Source organism: Dendrobates tinctorius, unplaced genomic scaffold (assembly GCF_039654945.1).
Source record: "Dendrobates tinctorius isolate UK_male_01 unplaced genomic scaffold, ASM3965494v1 ptg000160l, whole genome shotgun sequence".
In the NCBI taxonomy this organism is placed as follows: Eukaryota; Metazoa; Chordata; class Amphibia; order Anura; family Dendrobatidae; genus Dendrobates; species Dendrobates tinctorius.
In genome coordinates this window covers 18,673,119-18,696,284 of record NW_027361827.1, presented here as the reverse complement: position 1 = coordinate 18,696,284, position 23,166 = coordinate 18,673,119, and the positions used below count along the sequence as shown (strand labels likewise).

At 46.1% G+C, this 23,166-nt stretch overlaps 1 protein-coding gene across 1 annotated transcript in view; it reads left to right on the top strand.

The window, feature by feature from the left end:
* Positions 1-22,366, top strand: part of HSDL2 (hydroxysteroid dehydrogenase like 2) — a 145,092-nt gene extending 122,726 nt beyond the window's left edge. The window contains exons 11-12 of the mRNA XM_073549694.1: positions 16,090-16,218; positions 21,951-22,366. Of these exons, the coding sequence (XP_073405795.1) occupies positions 16,090-16,218; positions 21,951-22,063 (242 nt within the window). The 3' untranslated portion in view covers positions 22,064-22,366. The remainder of the gene's footprint in view (positions 1-16,089; positions 16,219-21,950) is intronic.
* Positions 22,367-23,166: the final 800 nt, after the last annotated feature.

Sequence of the window (23,166 nt, the reverse complement as noted above, 5' to 3'; positions counted from 1 at the left end):
CTTTCCCTGTTTTGGGAGTGTGATCACAGTAGCTGTCAGCATTTCTTTTGGGAAGCTCCCTTCATTTGCTGCTAATTGTAGGGTTTTGCATAATTGTGGAACTAAGGTCTCCTGTCAAGCTTTATAGTACAAGTTTGTAAGACCGTCCGGGCCTGGGGCCTTCGCCTCTGGGAGAGAGTTAATCACTTTGGTCAATTCAGTCTCCGTCAAAGGTGCGTTTAAGATTTCTAACTGGTCTGGTGCAAGAGTTGGGAGATTAATGCTTGACAAAAACAGATTTGTATCAGGGGCTGTTGGGCCATGGATGTCTGCTCTTGGATCTAAGTTTTACAAAGAAGCATAGTAATCCTTAAATTTATTGGCAATTTCCCGAGGAGTGTATATCTTAGAATCGGGAGTTAAGTTCCTCAAAAAGGGGATCTTAAGGTACTTTCACACTAAGAGATATCGATAGCAATATCGCTATAACATGTGACGTTATAGCGATATTGCTAGCGATATTGCTGTGTCTGATACTTACCTACAACCCGCTCCCCCGCTGATTATCGCTGATCACGCGAGAACGTCCTGGACTGTTTCTCGTCGTCAGCTTCCTGCGGCGCTTCCTGTGGAGAGACGAGCGTGGAGCCGGGCGGGAGGACGCAGGATCGCCTAGTGTGACAGGTAAGTAGCGACCCCTGCGATGTCGCTGGTGAGATCTGCCTGTGTGGCAGCTCACTAGCGACCACTTAGCGATGCACCAACGATCCTGACCGCGTCATATCGCTGGTCGGGATCGCTGGTGCATCGCTAAGTGTGACAGTACCTTTAGTTTTAGAAGTTTTAATTTTCACTCTGGATGCTAGCAGTTTACCCGCTTTATTATTTTGGGAGTAGTAATAGGCTTTGGTGATCATAAGATTTTTTTTCATAATTGTGTAAGAGTAATTCCCGCAATTCCAGTCGGAGATCACGTAGTTTACACATTTGGGCAGAGGATGGGGCTTTTTTATTCATGTATTCCAGTGAACTGATCGATGCTGTAAGGTCTGATAAGTGGTTTTCTCTTTTCTTTTTAAGAATATGGCCTATTTTAATAAAGTGGCCCCTGATAAACGCTTTATGGGCAATCCATACATGGAAGTAATTAGTGACCGAGTCCGCATTGAGCTCAAAGTATTCTTTAATAGCTACTTTTGTTTGTGCCACTAAATAGGGGGTTTTTAGAATAAAGGGGTTCATCTTCCACGGGGAGTAAGGGGGGCACTCAGATTCTTCCCGAATAGACCTCTTTATGGGGGCGTGATCCAACCAAGAAGTTATACCTATTTCTGATGAGTTGACAATATTAAGGAGAGACCTGCTAACCAAGAATAGGTCTATCCGGGAGTATGAGTGATGTACCTGTGAAAAGTAGGTATAGTCCTTCTCACATGCATGGAGAACCCTCCATATGTCATATAGGTCCTCCCGAAAGGCTAAGGGGGGGAGAACAGGCGGCCCCCTGGAGGTTGGGGTGGAAGAGTCCAGAGAATTATCAAAAACACAATTAAAATCCCCACATATAATTACGGGGCCCTGTTTAACCTTATTGATGTCATGTCGGACACTGTTCGCTCCAGGGTGTCCGGCAGACAGCGGTAATACCCCATCCTACCACTTGGTTCTCAGGGGCGCTGGTTGGTCTTCTGATCCGGCTTGGATTGGGTTAACCAGGTTGTCATTCTGGCTGAGGGCTTAACCACGCCCTCTGTCTTTAAATTGTCCTGCGTGACTATGGGCGTCGCCGACTATAGCTCTTGCCTTGTGCTAACGATACCGGTCTGGAGTGGTGGTCTAAGGCAGTGGTCCCCAACCTTTTTTGCACCAGGGACCGGTTTCAAGCAAGACCATTCTTCCATGGCCCGGCAGGGCGGGGATGGAGGTGTGGCAGGGGCGGGGCTTTGGTCATAAGGGGGCGGGGCTATGGACACGGTTGTAGTGTAGCAGTGCATACTTATAATTAAATAACATTTATAATGTGACTCAACTCACCATAGGTTTTGAATAAGTGCTCCATCACCCCCTTCTTCCCATCATTGCCTTCACCCCATCACTCCCTTCTCCCCATCATTGCCTTCACCCCATCACTGCCATCTCTCCATCATTGCCTTCACCCCATCACTCCCTTCTCCCCATCATTGCCTTCACCCCATCACTTCCTTCTCCCCATCATTGCCTTCACCCCATCACTCCCTTCTCCCCATCATTGCCTTCACCCCATCACTCCCTTCTCTCCATCATTGCCTTCACCCCATCACTGCTGTCTCCCCATCATTGCCTTCACCCCATCACTCCCTTCTCTCCATCATTGCCTTCACCCCATCACTCCCTTCTCCCCATCATTGCCTTCACCCCATCACTCCCTTCTCTCCATCATTGCCTTCACCCCATCACTGCTGTCTCCCCATCATTGCCTTCACCCCATCACTGCTGTCTCCCCATCATTGCCTTCACCCCATCACTCCCCTCTCCCCATCACTGCCTTCACCCCATCACTGCCTTCTCTCCATCACTGCCTTCACCCCATCACTGCTGTCTCCCCATCATTGCCTTCACCCCATCACTCCCCTCTCCCCATCATTGCCTTCACCCCATCACTCCCTTCTCCCCATCATTGCCTTCACCCCATCACTCCGTTCTCCCCATCATTGCCTTCACCCCATCACTCCCTTCTCCCCATCATTGCCTTCACCCCATCACTCCCTTCTCCCCATCATTGCCTTCACCCCATCACTGCCATCTCTCCATCATTGCCTTCACCCCATCATTGCCTTCACCCCATCACTCCCCTCTCCCCATCATTGCCTTCACCCCATCACTGCTGTCTCTCCATCATTGCCTTCACCCCATCACTCCCTTCTCCCCATCGTTGCCTTCACCCCATCACTCCCCTCTCCCCATCATTGCCTGCACCCCATCACTGCCGTCTCTCCATCACTCCCCTCATGGCCTTCTCCTCATGTCCCCATCTCCTCCAGGGCCAGGCTACACAAACACAGACCAACACACACACAGACACACACACACACAGACATACATACACACACAGACAGACATACATACACACAGACACCACCTCTCTCCTCTCACCTGCCCGCCGCCCGCGCTTCCTCGCTCTGACACAGCAGCGGCCGCGCGCTCCTCTCTGTGTCAGTCAGACAGGAAGCGCGGGCGGCGGGCAGGAAGCTGGACGGGTCCTTACAGCTCCGCTCCTGCTATTCCCTCTTGCAGGCAGCGGAGCTGCTTGGATCGCTCCCTGGCCGCCGCTAAGAACTGCTGCGCGCCGCCCCAGCCCCCGCTACGCCACTGATCGCCCCTGGCTCCCCTTGTGTCCGCGGACCGGCAAGGGCACTGCAGCAGCCCGGTGCTGGGCCGCGGACCGGCGGTTGGGGACACCTGGTCTAAGGACCATACGGTTTCTGGTGTAGTATATTCCGTTGCTGCCATTTTGCCTCCCTGTGTTGTATTTTTTGGTTGCCCTTGCACATTATTGTATTCTCCTGTGTGTACGCGGTGTGGTGCGTTTCCTTTATCCCTGTCCATACTTATTTGTGGGGTCTGGTGTTTGGTCTCCTCACTGGGTGGAGGGTGGTGGGTTCAGCTTAGGGCTGGACAGGAGACAAGGACAGGGTGGAGGCCCAGGCAGGCACACCTTCAGTGTAAACCCTGGGTTGAGGGACAGACAGGGTCTCCCCTAGTCTGAGGGACACCGCAGGGGCCCCGGGGTTTCAGCCTAAAGTTACCTAGGCTTCCCATGACAATTGATTTTAGTTAATTTTTTTGATAAATCTAGTCTGCGCTTGGTTTGGAGCATAAATGACGGCTATAGTATATAAAACATTATTTATGATGCCCACTTGTATGAGGTATCGACCTGCAGGGTCAAGTTCTAGATAAGTCGAGGAGAAAGCAACAGACCCCTTGATAGCTAACATCACCTCTTTTTTTCGAGAAATTAGATTGGACCACATATGGAAAGAGCCGATGAGACAGTCTGTGGGAGTCTTTCTCCAATAAGTGTGTCTCCTGGGCAAAAAACACCTCACATTTAGCTGCGACCGCCTCTTTCCACATATAAGATCTTTTATGAGGGCTGTTTAGGCCTCTATCATTAAGTGAGCATATTGTAATAACCATATTGTAAACATACAGATGCTAGTATGACTAATGGGTTGCCCATTACACCTGTCAGAATTCCCTGCAAAGTGGGAAAATGCTGGACCCGAATAAACCACAGGTATGCAAAAGGATAGAAAAAAACAAAAAGCAAACACAATGCAAACTAATAAAATCAGAAGTAAAGTCATGAAACAGACCGAGGACTGCACTTCGGTCCACAAAACGTGGGAGTAGGAAATCTGCGGGGGGGTACATCACTGTCCGCAGCAACCAGTCAGGATGCCACCCTTGTTAAAAGATAGTAAAATATAGATAATGATTATATCTTCAGCGCCTGTTTCTTTTTGGGAGGACTTTCTGCCATGTCTCCTCTGCCCTTACAGGCGGCTCTCTTTGTTTTCTGAGGTTGTTCCTGCACTTGGTACGAAGCAAATCTCTTCCTCTTTCATATGAAGAGACAGTATGCCTCGATCCTTTGTTGTTAATGAGCAATTTCTTGGGGTACCCCCACCTGTACGCCACCTGAGATTCTCTGAGGGCTGCAGTGATGGGATTCATTAGTCTGCGGAAGCGCAGTGTCTCTGCCGAGAGATCAGCATAAATTTTGATTTGGTGGAAAGGTGAAGGTAGAGATCCTTTCTTTCTAGAATAAGACAGAAGTTCCTCTTTAATATGATAACAATTAATGCGTTTAACAATATCCCTCGGAACAGTGTCTGGCAAGTGGCTTGGGCGAGATACTCTGTGCGCTCGATCAATAATTAGTTCATATGGTGAACAGGAGGGGACCACCGCTTGGATTAAATCTTGTACATAACCCCTCAGCTCAGAGGGTGTGGTGGTTTCTGGTACACCCTGTAATTTCAGGTTGTTCCTGCGGTTACGATCCTCCAAGTCCACAAGTTTATTATATATGGCTTCTATGTCTTCTGCCATGTCAATAAGGTTGTTATGGGAAGATGCAAATTCTCCCATTTTGTCCTCCACATGAGACACTCTATCCTCCACCTCCTGAATGTGAGATGTAACAGGTTTTAACATTAAAGAAAAGTCCTTTAGCATTGCAGTGTTAAAAGCCATCAGCATATCTTTAATTAAAGTTCCTGAAGCAGGGAGATCTGTTGTAGGAAGTTGCTGTAATACTGCAAGAGATTTACAATTGTCCCCTCCAGAATCCCCTTTCTCTGCAACATCTCTCTTGTTATTCTGGGAGTGCAGGGGAGGTGTGCATTGCTGCATATCTATCCGCCGGCCTGCTGGAACTACATTTCCCTCGTGTCCCTCCGCAAGTGGGGAAAATCTAGATCCTGGTGATGGACCCGCACCCCGGAGATAAGGTGAAGTGGGTGTTGCCTCATCCTGCACCGCAGCGGTGGTCTTTGCTGGGCTCAGGGGCAGTGGAGAGGGGGACTCTCCCGAGGAGCAGGAGACTCTGCTTACTGAGGGGCCATCTTGCCTGGTATCCCTGTTGAAGAAAATCTCCAATTTGCTTTGGTTTTTGAGATTTCTCTTACCCCTTGTCATCTTGCCAGTGATCATTGAGGATTCGGGCAGCCGGGTGGGTTGATTAATATGCAGGAAAGGTGCTGAAATTGTCGCTTTGCAGGGTCTCAGGGAAGGAGCATTCAGCTCATGCAACTGGCATCCTAAGCATCCAGGCCACGCCCCCCTATAGGTATATTTTTGAGTGAAATGTAAATTGCTCTTTTATTCTATAAACTAATGACAACATGTCTCTGAATTTCCAAGCACTAAATTTTGTATTTATTTTCAGAAAATGAGAAATGGTCAAAATATAAAAAAAAATGCAGTGCTTGAAGACCTCAAATAATGCTATGAAAACAAGTTCATAATCATTTAGAAACAACAATACTAATGTTTTAACTCAGGAAGAGTTCAGAAATCAATATTCTGTGGAATAACCATGATTTTCCCTTCACCCATGACAGCACACCTGAGAGAGGGATCTGCCCCGCGAGGACAGGAACCTACTGAGATATAGGGGGCGGCACCTCTCCCCCGCTTCAGTTGGGTTCCTGTCCTGGAAGGAATCCCACTGTCGGCGGTGCCTGTCATGTGCGAAAAAAAAAAGGACCCAGGCCCGTCCCGGCGCGGGAAGAACAGGTGCCTTACCTGTAGCGCCGGGGAGGCACAGTCCCCGGGGTCCTCCGAGGCTCCGGGTTTGTGTGGGCACAGGTGGGATCCCGGTGGCTCCTGGAAGCCCCCACCGCACCGCCCTCCCGTCGCGCGCGCCCACATCTCGATCCCCGAGGTGTCTGGCAGGGGAGAGACGCGGGCGTTTTCCGGCCGCTGACGTCAGCGGCGCAGAGGATTGTGGGTGCGCCGGCTGACGTCAGCAGAAGGCGACTTTGTCATGACGCCGGCCGGCTTTCTGAAACGGTCGGCCGGTGGTCGCTGGGGGGAGGGGAGCAGACACCCACCAGGACGAGGCCACATTTAAACGAGGAGCAGCGGCAGGGCAGGCGGTGCAAGAATGGAGTCAGAGCAGGAGAGGTCCTTGTCTCTGCCTACCTCACAGCCCTCCGGCCGCAAACATGGAAGCCGCTCGAGCAGCAGCCACCCCAGCCGCAGGTCGGGAGATTCCTCAAGGTCCAGAGAGCACAGGTCACATGCTCCGACGCAGCCTCCTAGTCCGGTACCCTTGATTACGGGTGGTGAGTGATCTTCGTGAATGCTAGCATTTATGTTAATAGGGTTTCTCTGTTGTATGTTTGACCCCGTAGGAAAGGCCCAAAAAAGCGGGAAGTAAGAAGAATAATAGGGACTGTGCTATATGTAAAACGGCCCTAGCAAGAGACTGGCAGAAAGACCTCTGCGCCAGTTGCATTCAGCGGACCATGGCGGAGGAAGCGCCTAGTTTCGCGGCTAATCTGATATCGGCCCTTAGGTCAGAAATGGAGGGTTCAATTAAGACCCTATTGAAAAAAGGGAGGAAAGGTAGAAATAATCCCCCTAGTTCTCCCTCAAATTCCTCTTCGGCGTCGTCTCAAACAGAACAGGCGTCCACCTCAGACAGTGACACAGGGGGTAAGCCATGTTTCCCGGTAGAAGACACAGATGCTCTCCTGAAGGCCATTAGAACAACGATGGGCCTACAGGAAGAGGAAGTGGCTAAAACCCTAGAGGACGTTATGTTTGGGGGGCTCCAAGAGAGAAAAAAAAAACGGACCTTTCCAGTGAACGAAAAGATCCAAGCGCTTATTGAGAGAGAGTGGAGTAAACCCGAAAAATCAGGGGCTCTTCCCTCCACCTCTAAGAGACGATACCCCTTTGAGCACAAGGATGCGGAAATATGGGACAAGGTCCCAAAAATAGACGCAGCGGTATCCAGGTCTTCTAAAAAATCGGCCTTGCCCCTGGAAGATTCAGGGGTTCTTAGGGACCCGCTAGACAAGAAAGCGGATTCATATTTGAGGCATGCATGGGAAGCGACAGCGGGAGGATTAAAGCCGGCGATAGCAGGCACCTGCACGGCACGCTCCCTGATGATCTGGCTGCAGCAGTTAGAAGAGAAGCTAGCATCAGAGGTCCCAAGAGAGAAGATATTGGCAGATATGTATCTCTTGCATGGGGCAGCAGCTTTTTTGGCAGATACCTCAGCGGATTCTGAGGTTGACGGCTAGGGCGGCAGGATTATCAAATGCTGCCAGATGTGCACTATGGCTTAAAGGCTGTCCAGGTGACTTGCAGTCTAAAGCGAAACTTTTCTCCCTCCCCTGTGATGGTCGGTTATTATTCGGGAAGAACTTAGACGATATCCTGGAAAAGGCAAGCGATAGGAAAAAAGGCTTCCCCAGGTTCCCGACAGAGCAGAGAAGACAGCCCTTTCGGAGGGGTGGAAGATTCAATAGGGGGCGTCCTCCGGCCGACAGAAGAAGATGGGAGGGTAAAAGGAAAAAAGAGTCGGGATTTATGTTTGGTGGGGGTACCTCCACCTCAAAAAAAATCACCACAATGACACCAGTATTCCAGTAGGGGGGAGATTGGCACTCTTTTCCCAGGCCTGGGAAAAGATCTCCTCCAATACCTGGATCCTAGGCGTCTTAAGAGAAGGCCTGAGAGTCCCCTTTGTTCGCCAGCCAAAAGCCGTGTTTGTCGTTACCCCTATCAGAAAGGCGACCGAAGAACAGTTGGCCTTGAAAGCGGAGATCCTGAACCTGATAGACAAGCAGGTCTTTTACGAAGTCCTAGACACACAGAAAGGAAGGGGGTTCTATTCACCCCTTTTTCTCATAAAGAAACCGGACCAATCGTTCAGGACGATTATAAACCTCAGAGGACTCAATCGGTGGATAAGGAATCAGACCTTCAAGATGGAGTCGGTGACTACGGCCATAAAGCTGCTACATCAAGATTGTTTTATGACCGTAGTCGATCTGAAGGATGCATACAGTTGTGGTCAAAAGTATTGACACCCCTGCAATTCTGTCAGATAATACTCAGTTTCTTCCTGAAAATGATTGCAAACACATTCTTTGGTATTATTATCTTCATTTAATTTGTCTTAAATGAAATAACACAAAAGAGAATGAAGCAAAAAGCAAAACATTGATCGTTTCACACAAAACTCCAAAAATGGGCCAGACAAAACACCCTCAGCCTAATACTTGGTTGCACAACCTTTAGCTAAAATAACTGCGACCAACCACTTCCGGTAACCATCAATGAGTTTATTACAATGCTCTGCTGGAATTTTAGACCATTCTTCTTTGGCAAGCTGCTCCAGGTCCCTGATATTTGAAGGGTGCCTTCTCCAAACTGCCATTTTTAGATCTCTCCACAGGTGTTCTATGGGATTCAGGTCTGGACTCATTGCTGGCCACCTTAGAAGTCTCCAGTGCTTTCTCTCAAACCATTTTCTAGTGCTTTTTGAAGTGTGTTTTGGGTCATTGCCCTGCTGGAAGACCCATGACCTCTGAGTGAGACCCAGCTTTCTCACACTGGGTCCTACATTATGCTGCAAAATTTGTTGGTAGTCTTCAGACTTCATAATGCCATGCACACGGTCAAGCAGTCCAGTGCCATAGGCAGCAAAGCAACCCCAAAACATCAGGGAACCTCCGCCATGTTTGACTGTAGGGACCGTGTTCTTTTCCTTGAATGCCTCTTTTTTCTCTCCTGTAAACTCTATGTTGATGCCTTTGCCCAAAAAGCTCTACTTTTGTCTCATCTGACCAGAGAACATTCTTCCAAAACGTTTTAGGCTTTTTCAGGTAAGTTTTGGCAAACTCCAGCCTGGCTTTTTTGTGTCTCAGGGTAAGAAGTGGGGTCTTCCTGGGTCTCCTGCCATACAGTCCCTTTTCATTCAGACGCCGACTGATAGTACGGGTTGACACTGTTGTACCCTCGGACTGCAGGGCAGCTTAAACTTGTTTGGATGTTAGTCGAGGTTCTTTATTCAACATCCGCACAATCTTGCGTTGAAATCTCTTGTCAATTTTTCTTTTCCGTCCACATCTAGGGAGGTTAGCCACAGTTTCATGGGCTTTAAACTTCTTGATGACACTGCGCACGGTAGACACAGGAACATTCAGGTCTTTGGAGATGGACTTGTAGCCTTGAGATTACTCATGTTTCCTCACAATTTGGTTTCTCAAGTCCTCAGACAGTTCTTTGGTCTTATGTCTTTTCTCCATGCTCAATGTGGTACACACAAGGACAAAGGACAGAGGTTGAGTCAACTTTAATCCATGTCAACTGGCTGCAAGTGTGATTTAGTTATTGCCAACACCTGTTAGGTGCCACAGGTAAGTTACAGGTGCTGTTAATTACACAAATTAGAGAAGCATCACATGATTTTTCGAACAGTGCCAATACTTTTGTCCACCCTCTTTTTTATGTTTGGGGTGGAATTATATCCAATTTGGCTTTAGGACAATTCTTTTTGTGTTTTTTTTCATTTATGACAAATTAAATGAAGATAATAATACCAAAGAATTTGTGTTTGCAATCATTTTCAGGAAGAAACTGAGTATTATCTGACAGAATTGCACGGGTGTCAATACTTTTGGCCACAACTGTATTATCACATCCCTATCCATCCAGATTACCAGAAATACTTGAGGGTAGCGCTTTATATCAAAGGGGTACTGAGGCATTTCCAATTCAGAGCTCTTCCGTTTGGCATATATATAGCCCCGAGGGTTTTCACCAAGGTCATAGCGGAGGTAACAGCCATCCTCCGGATTCACGATACGGTCATAATACCCTACCTGGACGATTTCCTCATAGTGGGCAGCTGAAAGGACCACTGTACGGCACAGTTGAGCCGGGTGACCGACACCTTACAAGAATTAGGGTGGATAATAAATTTCAAAAATTCAAAACTACAACCCCTAAAGCAGGGGTGGGGAAAGTCCGGCCCGCGGGCCGTATACGGCCCGCCATATCATCTGATCCGGCCCGCAGCCACTCTAGAGCCGCGATCCGGTATCTTGTTGCAGGAGCCAGAGGAGGACCCGAGCTCTGCTTCCTAGCCCCGCCCGCCGGATACCGCACACTAATACGTGCACGCACTGACGGGCACTGAGCACACCCCGCCGGACCCCAGCGCCCCCGCGCACGGATACCAGCTAATGATGGGTATCTGGAGCTGGAGGAGTCACCGCGCGCCGCTACCCAGTGTGAGCTGCGCTGGACTGTATGCGGCCTGCCTATTGGGGACCTGTGCTGCCTAATGAGGACATTTGCCTGCCTATTGCGGACCTGTGCTGCCTAATGGGGACCTGTGCTGCCTAATGGTGACATTTACCTGCCTAATGGGGACCTGTGCTGCCTAATGGTGACATTTACCTGCCTATTGGGGACCTGTGCTGCCTAATGGTGACATTTGCCTGTCTATTGAGGACCTGTGCTGCCTAATGGGGACATTTGCCTGTCTATTGGGGACCTGTGCTGCCTAATGGGGACCTGTGCTGCCTAATGGGGACATTTGCCTGTCTATTGGAACCTGTGCTGCCTAATGGGGACATTTGCCTGTCTATTGGGGACCTGTGCTGCCTAATGGGGACCTGTGCTGCCTAATGGGGACATTTGCCTGTCTATTGGGAACCTGTGCTGCCTAATGGGGACATTTGCCTGCTTAATGGGGACCTGTGCTGCCTAATGGGGACCTGTGCTGCCTAATGGGGACCTGTGCTGCCTAATGGGGACCTGTGCTGCCTATTGGGGACCTGTGCTGCCTAATGAGGACATTTGCCTGCCTATTGCGGACCTGTGCTGCCTAATGGGGACCTGTGCTGCCTATTGGTGACATTTACCTGCCTAATGGGGACCTGTGCTGCCTAATGGTGACATTTACCTGCCTATTGGGGACCTGTGCTGCCTAATGGTGACATTTGCCTGTCTATTGAGCACCTGTGCTGCCTAATGGGGACCTGTGCTGCCTAATGGTGACATTTGCCTGTCTATTGAGGACCTGTGCTGCCTAATGGGGACATTTGCCTGTCTATTGGGGACCTGTACTGCTTAATGGGGACCTGTGCTGCCTAATGGGGACATTTGCCTGCCTAATGGGGACCTGTGCTGCCTAATGGGGACCTGTGCTGCCTAATGGGGACCTGTGCTGTATAATGGGGGCATTTGCCTGCCTATTGCGGACCTGTGCTGCCTAATGGGGACATTTGCCTGCCTATTGGGGACCTGTGCTGCCTATTGGGGACATTTTCCTGCCTATTGGGGACTAAATATAGTTGGCTAATGTTTAAGTTGTTAATGAGTGATGAGCGAGTATACTCGTTGCTCAGGTGTCCTCTGAGTATTTTGGCGCGCTCGGAGATTTAGTTTTTGTCGCCTCAGCTGCATGATTTATGGCTGCTGGACAGACTGAATACATGTGAGGAATGCCTGTTTGTTAAGGAATCCCCACATGTATTCAGGCTGTTCAACAGCTGCAAATCATGCAGCTGAGGTGACAAAAACTAAATCTCCGAGCACGCCAAAATGCTCAGAGGACACCTGAGCATGCTCGGGAAAACCCGAGCAACGAGTATACTCGCTCATCATTATTAATAATTTTATGCGGCCCCCGAACGCTATTATAAAATTCCAAATGGCCCTCGGCAGAAAAAAGGTTCCCCACCCCTGCCCTAAAGCAACAAACCTTCTTGGGATTTATCCTGGACTCAGAGCAGCAGGCATGTCTGCTTCCAGATAACAAAATAGAGAAGGTGCAGAACATGGCTTTGGATGCCCAAAACCAACCTCAGATGACGTTGAGGAAGGCAATGTCTCTGCTAGGTACCCTGACGTCCTGTTTTCCGGCGGTCAGGTGGGCTCAATTTCACACCCGTCAACTCCAGTGGGAGATACTATCAGCACAAAGATCGCTAAGAGGACGTTTAGAAGGAAGGCTGGAGCTTTCCTTAGAGACCAGAGACTCTCTCAACTGGTGGCTGGACAGTACAAACTTGGCCTCAGGAATACCTTGGGACAAACAGATGACAGACGTGATTCTAACAGACGCAAGCTCCTCGGGGTGGGGGGCACACCTAAGGGGTCACGTAGGCCAGGGTTCCTGGACGCCTCAAGAAATGGGGGCATCCTCCAACCTGAGAGAACTGTGGGCAGTGAACAAAGCCCCAAGCCACTTTATGCCCCTACTCAGGGGTCGCAATGTCCGCATCATGTCGGACAGCAAAGTAACGGTGGCGTACATCAACCACCAAGGGGGGACAAGATCACAATCCCTAATGAAAGCAGCACACGACATCCTTGGCAGAGCGGAGCAACACCTACACTCCTTAACAGCCTTACACATAAAAGGGGCAGAAAACATAGAGGCCGATTTCCTGAGCCGCAATACTCTGAGGCAAGGAGAATGGGCTCTAAATCGGTCCGTTTTTCAAAAAATAACGCAGCTTTGGGGAAAACCAGTGATGGACCAGTTTGCTGACAAGCACAACAGGCAAACAGAAAGGTTTTGCTCACTAAACCCGAGGGAAAATCCATGGGCAGTGGACTCATTGCACATTCAGTGGAACTTCAGGCTAGCCTATGCGTTCCCCCCCCCCAGTGGCTCTGATCCCAACAGTTGTCAAGAAGATCAGGAGCGATCAAGCCAGAGTGATTCTAATAGCCCATTTTGGCCAAAAAGCCCCTGGTTTTCTCTTCTGCGGAGAATGTCCCTCTCCGATAAATGGGTTCTGCCAGAAATCCCGGACCTACTAGCTCAAGGCCCAATATTCCACGCTCAAGTCAAAGGATTCCATCTGACGGCGTAGAATTTGAAAGGTCGCTTTTAAGGGATAGAGGTTTCTCTCCCGGGTTGGTGGCCACCCTGCTTAAGAGTAGGAAACCGGTGACGACTAATATCTACGGCAGAACATGGAATAAATTCCTACAGTTCCTAGGTAAGCCGTTAGAACAAGAACAATCGGGGTTGCAGCTGCGGTTAGCGGTAAATACGCTTAAAGTTCAGGTGTCTGCACTAGGGGCGCTCTATAACTGCAACTTGGCAGCAAATAGATGGATAGCCAGATTCATCATATCCTGTCATAGGGCTAGACCTGTTCCAATACCCAGAATAGCGCCCTGGGATTTAAACCTAGTACTAGAGGCCCTTACAAAGGAACCATATGAGCCGTTACATCAGCTCCCCATAACATTTCTGACCCTAAAAACGATCATTTTAGTGGCCCTTACATCGGCCCGTAGAATAAGCGACTTGCAGGCTCTCTCAGTGGATCCACCCTATGCACAGGTTTTTCAGGACAGGGTAGTACTAAGAACAGACCCCGCTTATCTGCCTAAGGTAGCATCAGATTTCCATCGGGATCAGGAGATTATCCTCCCATCCTTCTGCGACAATCTAAAAAATTCAGGAGAGGAAAAATTCCATAGTTTGGACGTCAAGAGAGCCCTGCTATAGAATACATATCTGTCACTAGCCAGTGGAGGAGGTCCCAGTCCCTATTCGTAGCTTTTCAGGGTGCCAGGAAAGGCTATGGGGTTTCAAAAGGGACTATTGCTAGATGGATTAGGGAAGCCATTAGTGTAGCCTACTCAGCTAGTGGTGTTCCGATTCCTGATGGCATTAAGGCTCATTCCACCAGAGCCGTGGCGACCTCCTGGGCTGAAAAGGCTGAGGTATCGATTGAACAGATTTGTAAGGCCGTTACCTGGGCCTCACCTTCAACCTTCTTTAAGCACTATAGATTAAATCTATCCTCCTTTGCTGACTTAACCTTTGGTAGAAGGGTGCTGCAAGGGTGTTTCTTAGTCTCCAAAAATCTCTCAGGTGTGCTGTCATGGGTGAAGGGAAAACCACCATGGTTACTTACTGGTAGCCGGTTTTTCCGGAACCCATGACAGCACCCGTATATTCCCCCCCCCTTTTTCACCGTATGGGTGTGCACGTTTAGTAGGGTGCTTTTGTGTGATGTGGTGTTGGATTAACATGAACTAACCGGGAAGTCCTCTCAATGCTCTGTAACCCAACTGAAGCGGGAGAGAGGTGCCGCCCCTTATATCTCAGTAGGGTCCTGGCGGGGTGGATCCCTCTCTTAGGTGTGCTGTCATGGGTTCCGGAAAAACCGACTACCGGTAAGTAACCAGGGTGGTTTTTAATCACAGCTTTCATGTGTCTTGGCATGCTTTCTACCAGTCTTTCACACTGCTTTTGGGTGACCTTATGCCACTCCTGGTACAAACATTTAAGCAGTTCTTCTTTGTTTGATGGTTTGTGACTATCCATCTTCCTCTTGATTACATTCCAGAGGTTTTCAGTGGGTTTCAGGTCTGGAGATTGAGCTGGCCATGACAGGATTTGATGTAGTGGTCCATCATCCACACATTGATTGACCTAGCTGTGTGGCATGGTGCATTGTCCTGTTGGAAAAACCAGTCCTCAGAGTTGGGGAACATTGCCTGATAAGAAGGAATCAACTGTTTTTCCAGGATATCCTTGTATGCAGCTTGATTCATATGTCCTTCGCAAAGATTAACCTGTTCAATTCCAGCCTTGCTGAAGCATCCCCAGATCCTCACCGATCCTCCACCAAATTTCACAGTGGGAGCAAGACAATGTGGCTTGTACGCATCTCCAGGGCCGTCTAACCATTAGACGACCAGGACTCCTTGATGAAAGGCTTTATTCTACCTTTACATGACTTGAGCCCTGCCTCTAGGAGCCTGTTATGAACTGTTCTTGCCGTGCACTTCACCCCAGCTGCCATTTGCCATTCCTTTTGTAGGTTACCTGACGTCATCCTGCGGTTGCTGAGTGACATTCAAATAAGATGACTGTCATCCTGGTCAGTGGCGAGTCGTTTTCGCCCTCTGCCGGTCTGTAGCTTTGTTGTCCCCAATATCTGCTGCTTGACCTTGTTGTAATGGACTGCAGTCTTAGAAATTTTAAGGATGGAGGCATCATGACGCTCACTGTATCCCTCTGCTAGTAAAGCCAGAATTGAGCCCTTCTTTTCCTCACTCAAGACTTTTTTTTTCAACTCCTTTGGCATGGTTAAAAGTTATTTTTTCATTCCTATTACTTTTGGGATGTTACTAGCACTTGTTTTGCCATCCAGCTTGTCCTATTGCAAGAGGATTTTGAACACTACAGCAGGGTTTTTTATATTTTCCTTCGTTAAATAAGATTTGGTTCAGGTGATCACCTAATCAGAAGCACATTAAGTAGAATGAGGTGTACTCTGGTTGGAATTCAACTGACACTGGAATGGAATAGCTGTCAGACATGTAGAGAAGCTGATTTTTATAACTGTGCAGTGGTCTCTTAATTTTTGCCAGAGCTGTATATTATGGAGCAGTAAGTTTTGGAATCAAACCTGCCTAATATTTCAATAGAAGATCTGAGTATAAATGCAAAATATCCAAGTAGTAATCTTAGGGCTTGCCAATTCTACTCATAGGAGACAGATTAATCTGCCAACAGTCATGTAATGATAACTATTGTTTTGCTGCTTTATTTAGGTTCTGAAGAAGGCACATGGTATATGGACCTTAAAAATGACAATGGTGGAGTTGGAAAAGGTGAACCACCGATCAAAGCAGATGTGGTGATGAGTATGGACAGTGAAGACTTTGTGAAGATGTTTACAGGTTAGTTCATAGTATTCATTATAAGATATGGGCATTGGATATTGTCTGTAGACAGCTTCAGCTCTCTTATTGACATTTATTCTTTCATGCTTCAAGAGCATTCAGAATTAATTTATGGTGAGGATTTCCTAATTAAAAGGTTTGTGCGGTGTGAGGCAGTGAGGGAAATCATACGAGTCATTCTGTGTCCCCCATGATGTGCATAGAAACATAATGAACTCGCTAGAGAGTGTTGTAATTACAGCCACAGTTGCGATTTCAATGCAAAATAAAAGTGAGTGTGGACTGGGTCAAGCTATTTAAACAAGTCATAATTAGGAAATCCTGACATATTTTTTTGAGAGATTTGCAGAAAGGTAGTGGGACAGATCTCCCTCTCCAGTCTGGGTCTTGAAAGTGGCCCATGAGTTCCCATAATTTCAGGTAAGGGTGGGGTGTGTCATTGTTAGTTTGCAAAGATCAGAGCAGGAGGTTCTGTATATGCCTGTCTATGCCTGTCTATGTGAGAGTAAGCAAAGCCATTGCCGCATCCATGTGGTAAACGGTGGTGCAGTCGCCCATGGCAACGGACTGATACGGACATTTCGGCTGACAGTTAGGCTTTATTTTCGTAAGTTGGCAAATAAAGACATTTAAGTTTACCTTTCTTGGGTCACTGCCTCATTACCGCACGGACGTGAAAGCCGCTGCCTTACAATAGACAAAATAAGACTTTGGCCAGGAGACAGGATATGTAAAAAAAAAAAAAAATAAATAACAAACTTAATTTTACTCGCCTACTGTCACCTACTTGGATCCAGCGCAGGCCTCTCCGTGGTCTGAGTAGAGACAGGAATTGGTAATGTCACCCACTTCACCTGAATACTGCTCCCTCTGGCTTCAGCAGTCACATAGTAACATAGATAGCAAGGCCGAAAAAAGACATTTGTCCATCCAGTTCAGCCTATATTCCGTCAGAGTAAATTCCCAGATCTACATCCTTCTAAAGAACCTAATAACTGTAAGATACAATATTATTATGCTCCAGGAAGACATCCAGGCCTTTCTTGAACCCCTCGACTGAGTTCGCCATCACCACCTCCTCAGGCAAGGAATTCAAGATTCTCACTGCTCTAACAGTAAGGCTATGTGTACACGTTCGGAAATGCTGCGGAAATTTCCGCAACATTTCCGCAACTTCCGCCGTGGTTAAAACGCATGCGGAATTTGCATGCGTTTTCCCGCTAAACACAAGTCTTTTGCAAGCGTATTTAGCTTGCAGAATGCTTGCGCTTTCCAAGCAATTTGAAGTATCGCTTGGAAAGGTGATTGACGGGTTGGTCACACTTGTCAAGCATAGTGCTTGACAAGTGTCACCAACTTTTTACTATTGATTCTGCCTATGCAGCATCAATAGTAAAAGATAGGATGTTAAAAATAATAAAAAAAATGTAAAAAATGGTTATTCTCACCTTCCGACGGCCCCCGGCCCTCAGCGACGCTCCCGGCATCTTCCTGTCCCAGTGATGCTTTGCGCGAAGGACCTTTGTGACGTCATGCTTGCGAGCCCTAACAGTAAAGAATCCTCTTCTATGTTGGTGGAAAAACCTTCTCTCCTCCAGACACAGAGAATGCCCCCTTTTGACCGTCACCTTCCTTGGTATAAACAGATCCTTGGAGAAATATTTGTATTGTCCCCTTATATAATTGTACATGGTTATTAGATCACCCCTCAGTCATCTCTTTTTCTAGACTAAGTATTCCTAATTTTGCTAATCTCTCTGGGTATTGTAGTTCCCCCATACCCTTTATTAATTTTGTTGCCCTCCTTTCTACTCCCTCTAGTTCCATTATATCCTTCCTGAGCACCGGTGCTCAAAACTGTACACAGTACACCAGGTGCGGTCTAACCAGGGATTTCTTCAGAGGCAGTATAATGCTCTCATCATGTGTATCCAGACCTCTTTTAATGCACCCCATGATCCTGTTTGCCTTGGCAGCCGCTGCCTGGTACTGGCTGCTCCATATAAGTTTATCATTAACTAGGATCCCCAAGTCCTTCTCCATGTCAGATTTACCCAGTGGTTTCCCTTCAGTGTGTGATGGTGATATTGATTCCTTCTTCCCATGTGTATAACCTTACATTTATTAATGTTAAACCCCATCTGCCACCTTTCGGCCCAAGTTTTCAACTTATCCAGATCCATCTGTAGCTGAATACTAAGTTCTATTGTATTGACTGCTTTACGTAGTTTTGTATCATCTGCAAATATCGATAATTTACTGTGTAGACCTTCTATCAGATTGTTAAGAAATGTGTGGAAGAAAATAGATCCCAACACTGACCCCTGCGGTACCTCACTGGTCACAGCGACCCAGTTAGAGAATATACAGTTTATAACCACCCTCTGCTTTCTTTCACTAAGCCATATACATACCCATTTACACACATTTTCCCCCTGACCCAGCCTTCTCATATCGAACGCTTTGAAAAAGTCAAGATATACCACGTCCAATGACTCAACTTGGTCCAGTCTATAGCTTACCTCCTCATAAAAGCTGATTAGATTGGTTTGACAGGAGTGATTCCTCATAACCCATGCTGATATGGAGTTAAGCAGTTATTCTCATTGAGATAATCCAGAATAACATCTCTCAGAAAACCCTTCAAATATTTTACCAACAATAGAGGTTAGACTTACTGGCCTATAATTTCCAGGTTCATTTTTAGAGCCCTTTTTGAATATTGGTACCACATTTGCTATGCTCCAGTCCCGTGGAACAGACCCAGTCGCTATAGAGTCCCTAAATATAAGAACTAATGGTTTGTCTATTACATTACTTAGTTCTTAGTATTCGTGGGTGTATGCCATCCGGAGATTTATCTATTTTAATCTTATTTAGCTGGTTTCGCACCTCTTCTTGGGTTAGATTGGTGTCCTTTAATATAGGGTTTTCTTTGTCTCTCAGCATTTCCCCTAGTATTTTATTTTCCACCGTGAATACCGTGGAGAAGAAGGTGTTTATTTAATATATTAACTTTTTCCTCGTCATCTACAACCATTCTTTCCTTACAATTTTTGAAGGGGCCTACACTTTCACTTTTGATTGTTTTACTATTGATGTAGTTGAAAAATAGTTTGGGATTAGTTTTACTCTCCTTAGCAATGTGCTTCTCTGTTTCCTTTTTGTCAGCTTTAATTAGTTTTTTTAGATAAAGTACTGTATTTTTCTCCCTATAGTTTTTTTAGAGCTTCAACGGTGCCAACCTGCTTTATTAGTTTAAATGCTTTCTTTTTACTGTTAATTGTCCCTCTTACGTCTTTGTTTAGCCACATTGGGTTTTTCCTAATTCTTGTCCTTTTACTCCCCCAAGGTATAAACCGCTTACAGTGCCTATTTAGGATGTTCTTAAACATTTCCCATTTATTATCTGTATTCTTATTTCTGAGGACATTGTCCCAGTCAACCAGACTAAGGGCATCTCTAAGCTGGTCAAACTTTGCCTTCCTAAAGTTCAGTGTTTTTGTGACTCCCTGACAAGTCTCTCTAGCGAAAGTCAATTGAAACTGTTCAATATTGTAATCGATATTTCCTAGATGTCCGACGACCTGCAGATTTGTTATCAGTTGACTTTGTAGTGTGTTAACATAAAACATCCTATGACACATTGAATAATACACCTAACCGCTACAGCCCATTACAGGCTGTAGCAGTCTGGTGACTGGTGGAACAGTAATGTCATTGTTTCTTGTCTCTGTGGAGACTGTGGCACAGTCTGTGGTGGATCCAGATGGGTTTTAGAAAGTCAGTATGACAGTTTATTTTTTAGGTATCCTATTCCCTGGGCAAAATTTTAATTTGCCTGGACAACCAATTAAAGCTATAACACCATGAAAGAGAACAGTGACCTAAATGAACTTTTGCTAATTTGCTCCAATTATCACATGCAACCTCATTGATACATCATTAATATTGAATGGGTCATCAGAAAATGATCCACTGCTTATGTAAACTTTTTACTTTCCAAAATATTTAAGAATATTTGGTGATTTCCTGAAATCATGCAGCTTTTACTGTAGCAACTAAACCCCATAAAAGGCTTATATTTCCAATTCAGTAAAGATTACTTTCAGTACTCCTCTCAATATCATCACAGGCTGGTTACCCTGAAAGGTGACACCTACATATACAACAGGTAAGTTTACAATACTGTAGGTGAAAGGCACATCCCATATCCTTCCCCCTCCCTGCCCACTGACCTCTGCACAGTTCACAAAGCATGTTTATATTCACTCTCATAGCCATGTGGCTGTTGTAAAGCATATCTCTATAAGTGAACCTGTCATGTAAAAGAATACTGTTAGCCTGCCGATTTTGGATTAATCTGCAGGTTAATAGTGTTCTAAAGCCATGCAGCTGCCATATTGAAAACCCGGCTACTGGGAGCTTCAGATACTGCACAGTATGTAGCACTAGGGTTGATTGAATAGCTTCGGATAATTGCTTATCCGAATAGCTATAGCACTTCCCAAATAGTTGCCTCGGTAACCTGGAGGGCTCCCGATGATCAGCTGTTCGGCGCTGCAGCTGCATGTGTACCAGCTGTTTCACTGTCACAACACATGTATGGCGAGCCCAACAAACAGGCTCTCCATGCATGTTTTGTGACTGTCACACAGCCGAGACTCATACAGCTGCGGCGCCGAACAGCTGATCATCGGGAGCGCTCCTGGTATCCAGGTTACAGATTCAGCTATTCGGTAAGCGATATAGCTATCCGAATAAGCATTTATCCGAAGCGATTCAATCAACCCTACGTAGCACTGACTTGACAGCTGGCTCAGCAGTGCAGAGCCAGCTGTCAGTTAGTGAGTTAGTGGCTAGAACCGCCCTTCAGCACTCAAAGCGTGGACAAAAGCGGAGCTGCTGTGACTGAAATCTGGAGGCTTTTCCTCCAGGCAACCAGGCTTTCAGTACAGAGGTCACACGGCTTTAGAATACTATTATCCTACATATTAACCCCATAGCTGCAGGTTTGTGTTTTGTTTTGTTTTTTTAACATAACCGGTTCCCTTTAATTCTGTTAACAGCAAGTCTCTGAATGAACAGTCTCCTCATTTATGTACTGTATATCACTATTTGCTGCAATACATGTAAAAAAATGCCAATAATAGGAAAATACAGGAGCTGCATATTGTGTGATTTCTTCATTTTGAGGAGCAAACCACCAGTTTTCATACTCATTCATTCTTGTCTCTTAAATTACCTTTATCTTACAAGTGTACAATGTACAAATTAAAAAATATTTAGAATTGAGAGTCCTCAGTGGCTGATACCTTTTAATGGCTAACTGAAAAGATGGTAACACATTGCAAGCTTTCGAGACTACTAGGATCTCTTCATCAGGCTAGACTAATACAAAGTAGTATTCTCTGAGTAGTCTCGAAAGCTTGCAGTGTGTTATCTTTTCAGTTAGCCGTTAAAAGGTATCAACCACTGAGGACTCTTAATTCTAAATATTCTTCTATCTACTGGTTAACACGGTACAAAGATATATATCTTTCCTGTATCAATGTACAAATGATAACTAACAGGATTTCTACTAGTTATTAGTACAGTATTATCTCATAAATGTGATATCATCAACATTCTCATTGTTAGTATATTCTATATAAACATTGGTGGAAGTAGTAGCCTGTATTTGTGTACACTACTATTTTAATATATATTTTGGATTTTTCATTACGCAGGAAAGCTGAAACCTACAATGGCATTTATGTCTGGAATGCTGAAGATTAAAGGAAACATGGGACTGGCAATGAAACTAGAGGCACTCATGGGCCAGATGAACTCAAAGTTATGATTTTACTGCTGAAGTTTAGAAATAGAATGACATTACCTGATCACAGGCTGTAGCTCTCTAGCCGGACAGCCTGGGTAATGGATAACGCAGAAAGCTCTCAGCTGCCAGATACAAAGTTAACTAAAACAGATATTTGTACATCACCTTCTTCTATTAAGTTTTACAGAGCTGGCATAAATAACGAGAACACATTTGTTGACTTTCTAGCCTAGTAGTGAATTCTACAAACTGATCAACTGATTGTATTACACAAAATATTGCAAACCAATTATAACTAATAAAAACATAGATTTGCAAATCTGATTGTGTTGCCTTTTTAGCCGTCTCTAAGTATCACCATGATCTGTCAGGTAACATTTCTGGGTAAATGCATAATCCCTGGCATCGTAACTCTTGGACATCCTAGATAATCTAGTTAGACTCGAACAAATGCCTTTGATTAACCTGTTCAGGGTTCCCATTATTCTGCAAGGTAATATCCATCAATCAGTTACCTACAAAGTGCAAAATAGTTGCATATTTTGTGTGTACCTAGAACAGTACATTCTACACAAACTGAAAACAAAAAATTAAAAATACTTAACAAATACAAGTGCTTCTCACTAAATTAGAATATAATCAGAAAGTTAATTTATTTCAGTTCTTCAATACAAAAAGTGAAACTCATATATTATATAGAGTCATTACAAGCAGAGTGATCTATTTCAAGTGTTTATTTCTGTTACTGTTGATGATTATGGCTTACAGCCTGTCACGATCCATTTTTGGATTTGTGGCAGCTCTGGTTCCACTCAGTTTAAAACTTTTTCCCTTTTGGACTATTGGGGTTAATGTTAGTTTTTTCCCGCTGGCAATCTGGTGTTACTGCAGTGCTGCTGGGTCAGCTGATGTGGGTGGTGACCACTCCCACCAGCCTGTAAAAGGTCACCTGATGCATCAGCTGACTGTTGGTGATACAGATCCTTTCTGGAGACCAGCCAAGCAAGAACAGTTCTCTGATGTCAGCCACATCTGACGTTTGGAGTCCAGTTGCTGTTATTATCTGCGGTGTGGAGCTTAGCAGCGGTGTACATAAGCCAAGTCTGGTGTTTTTGTTACCTTAT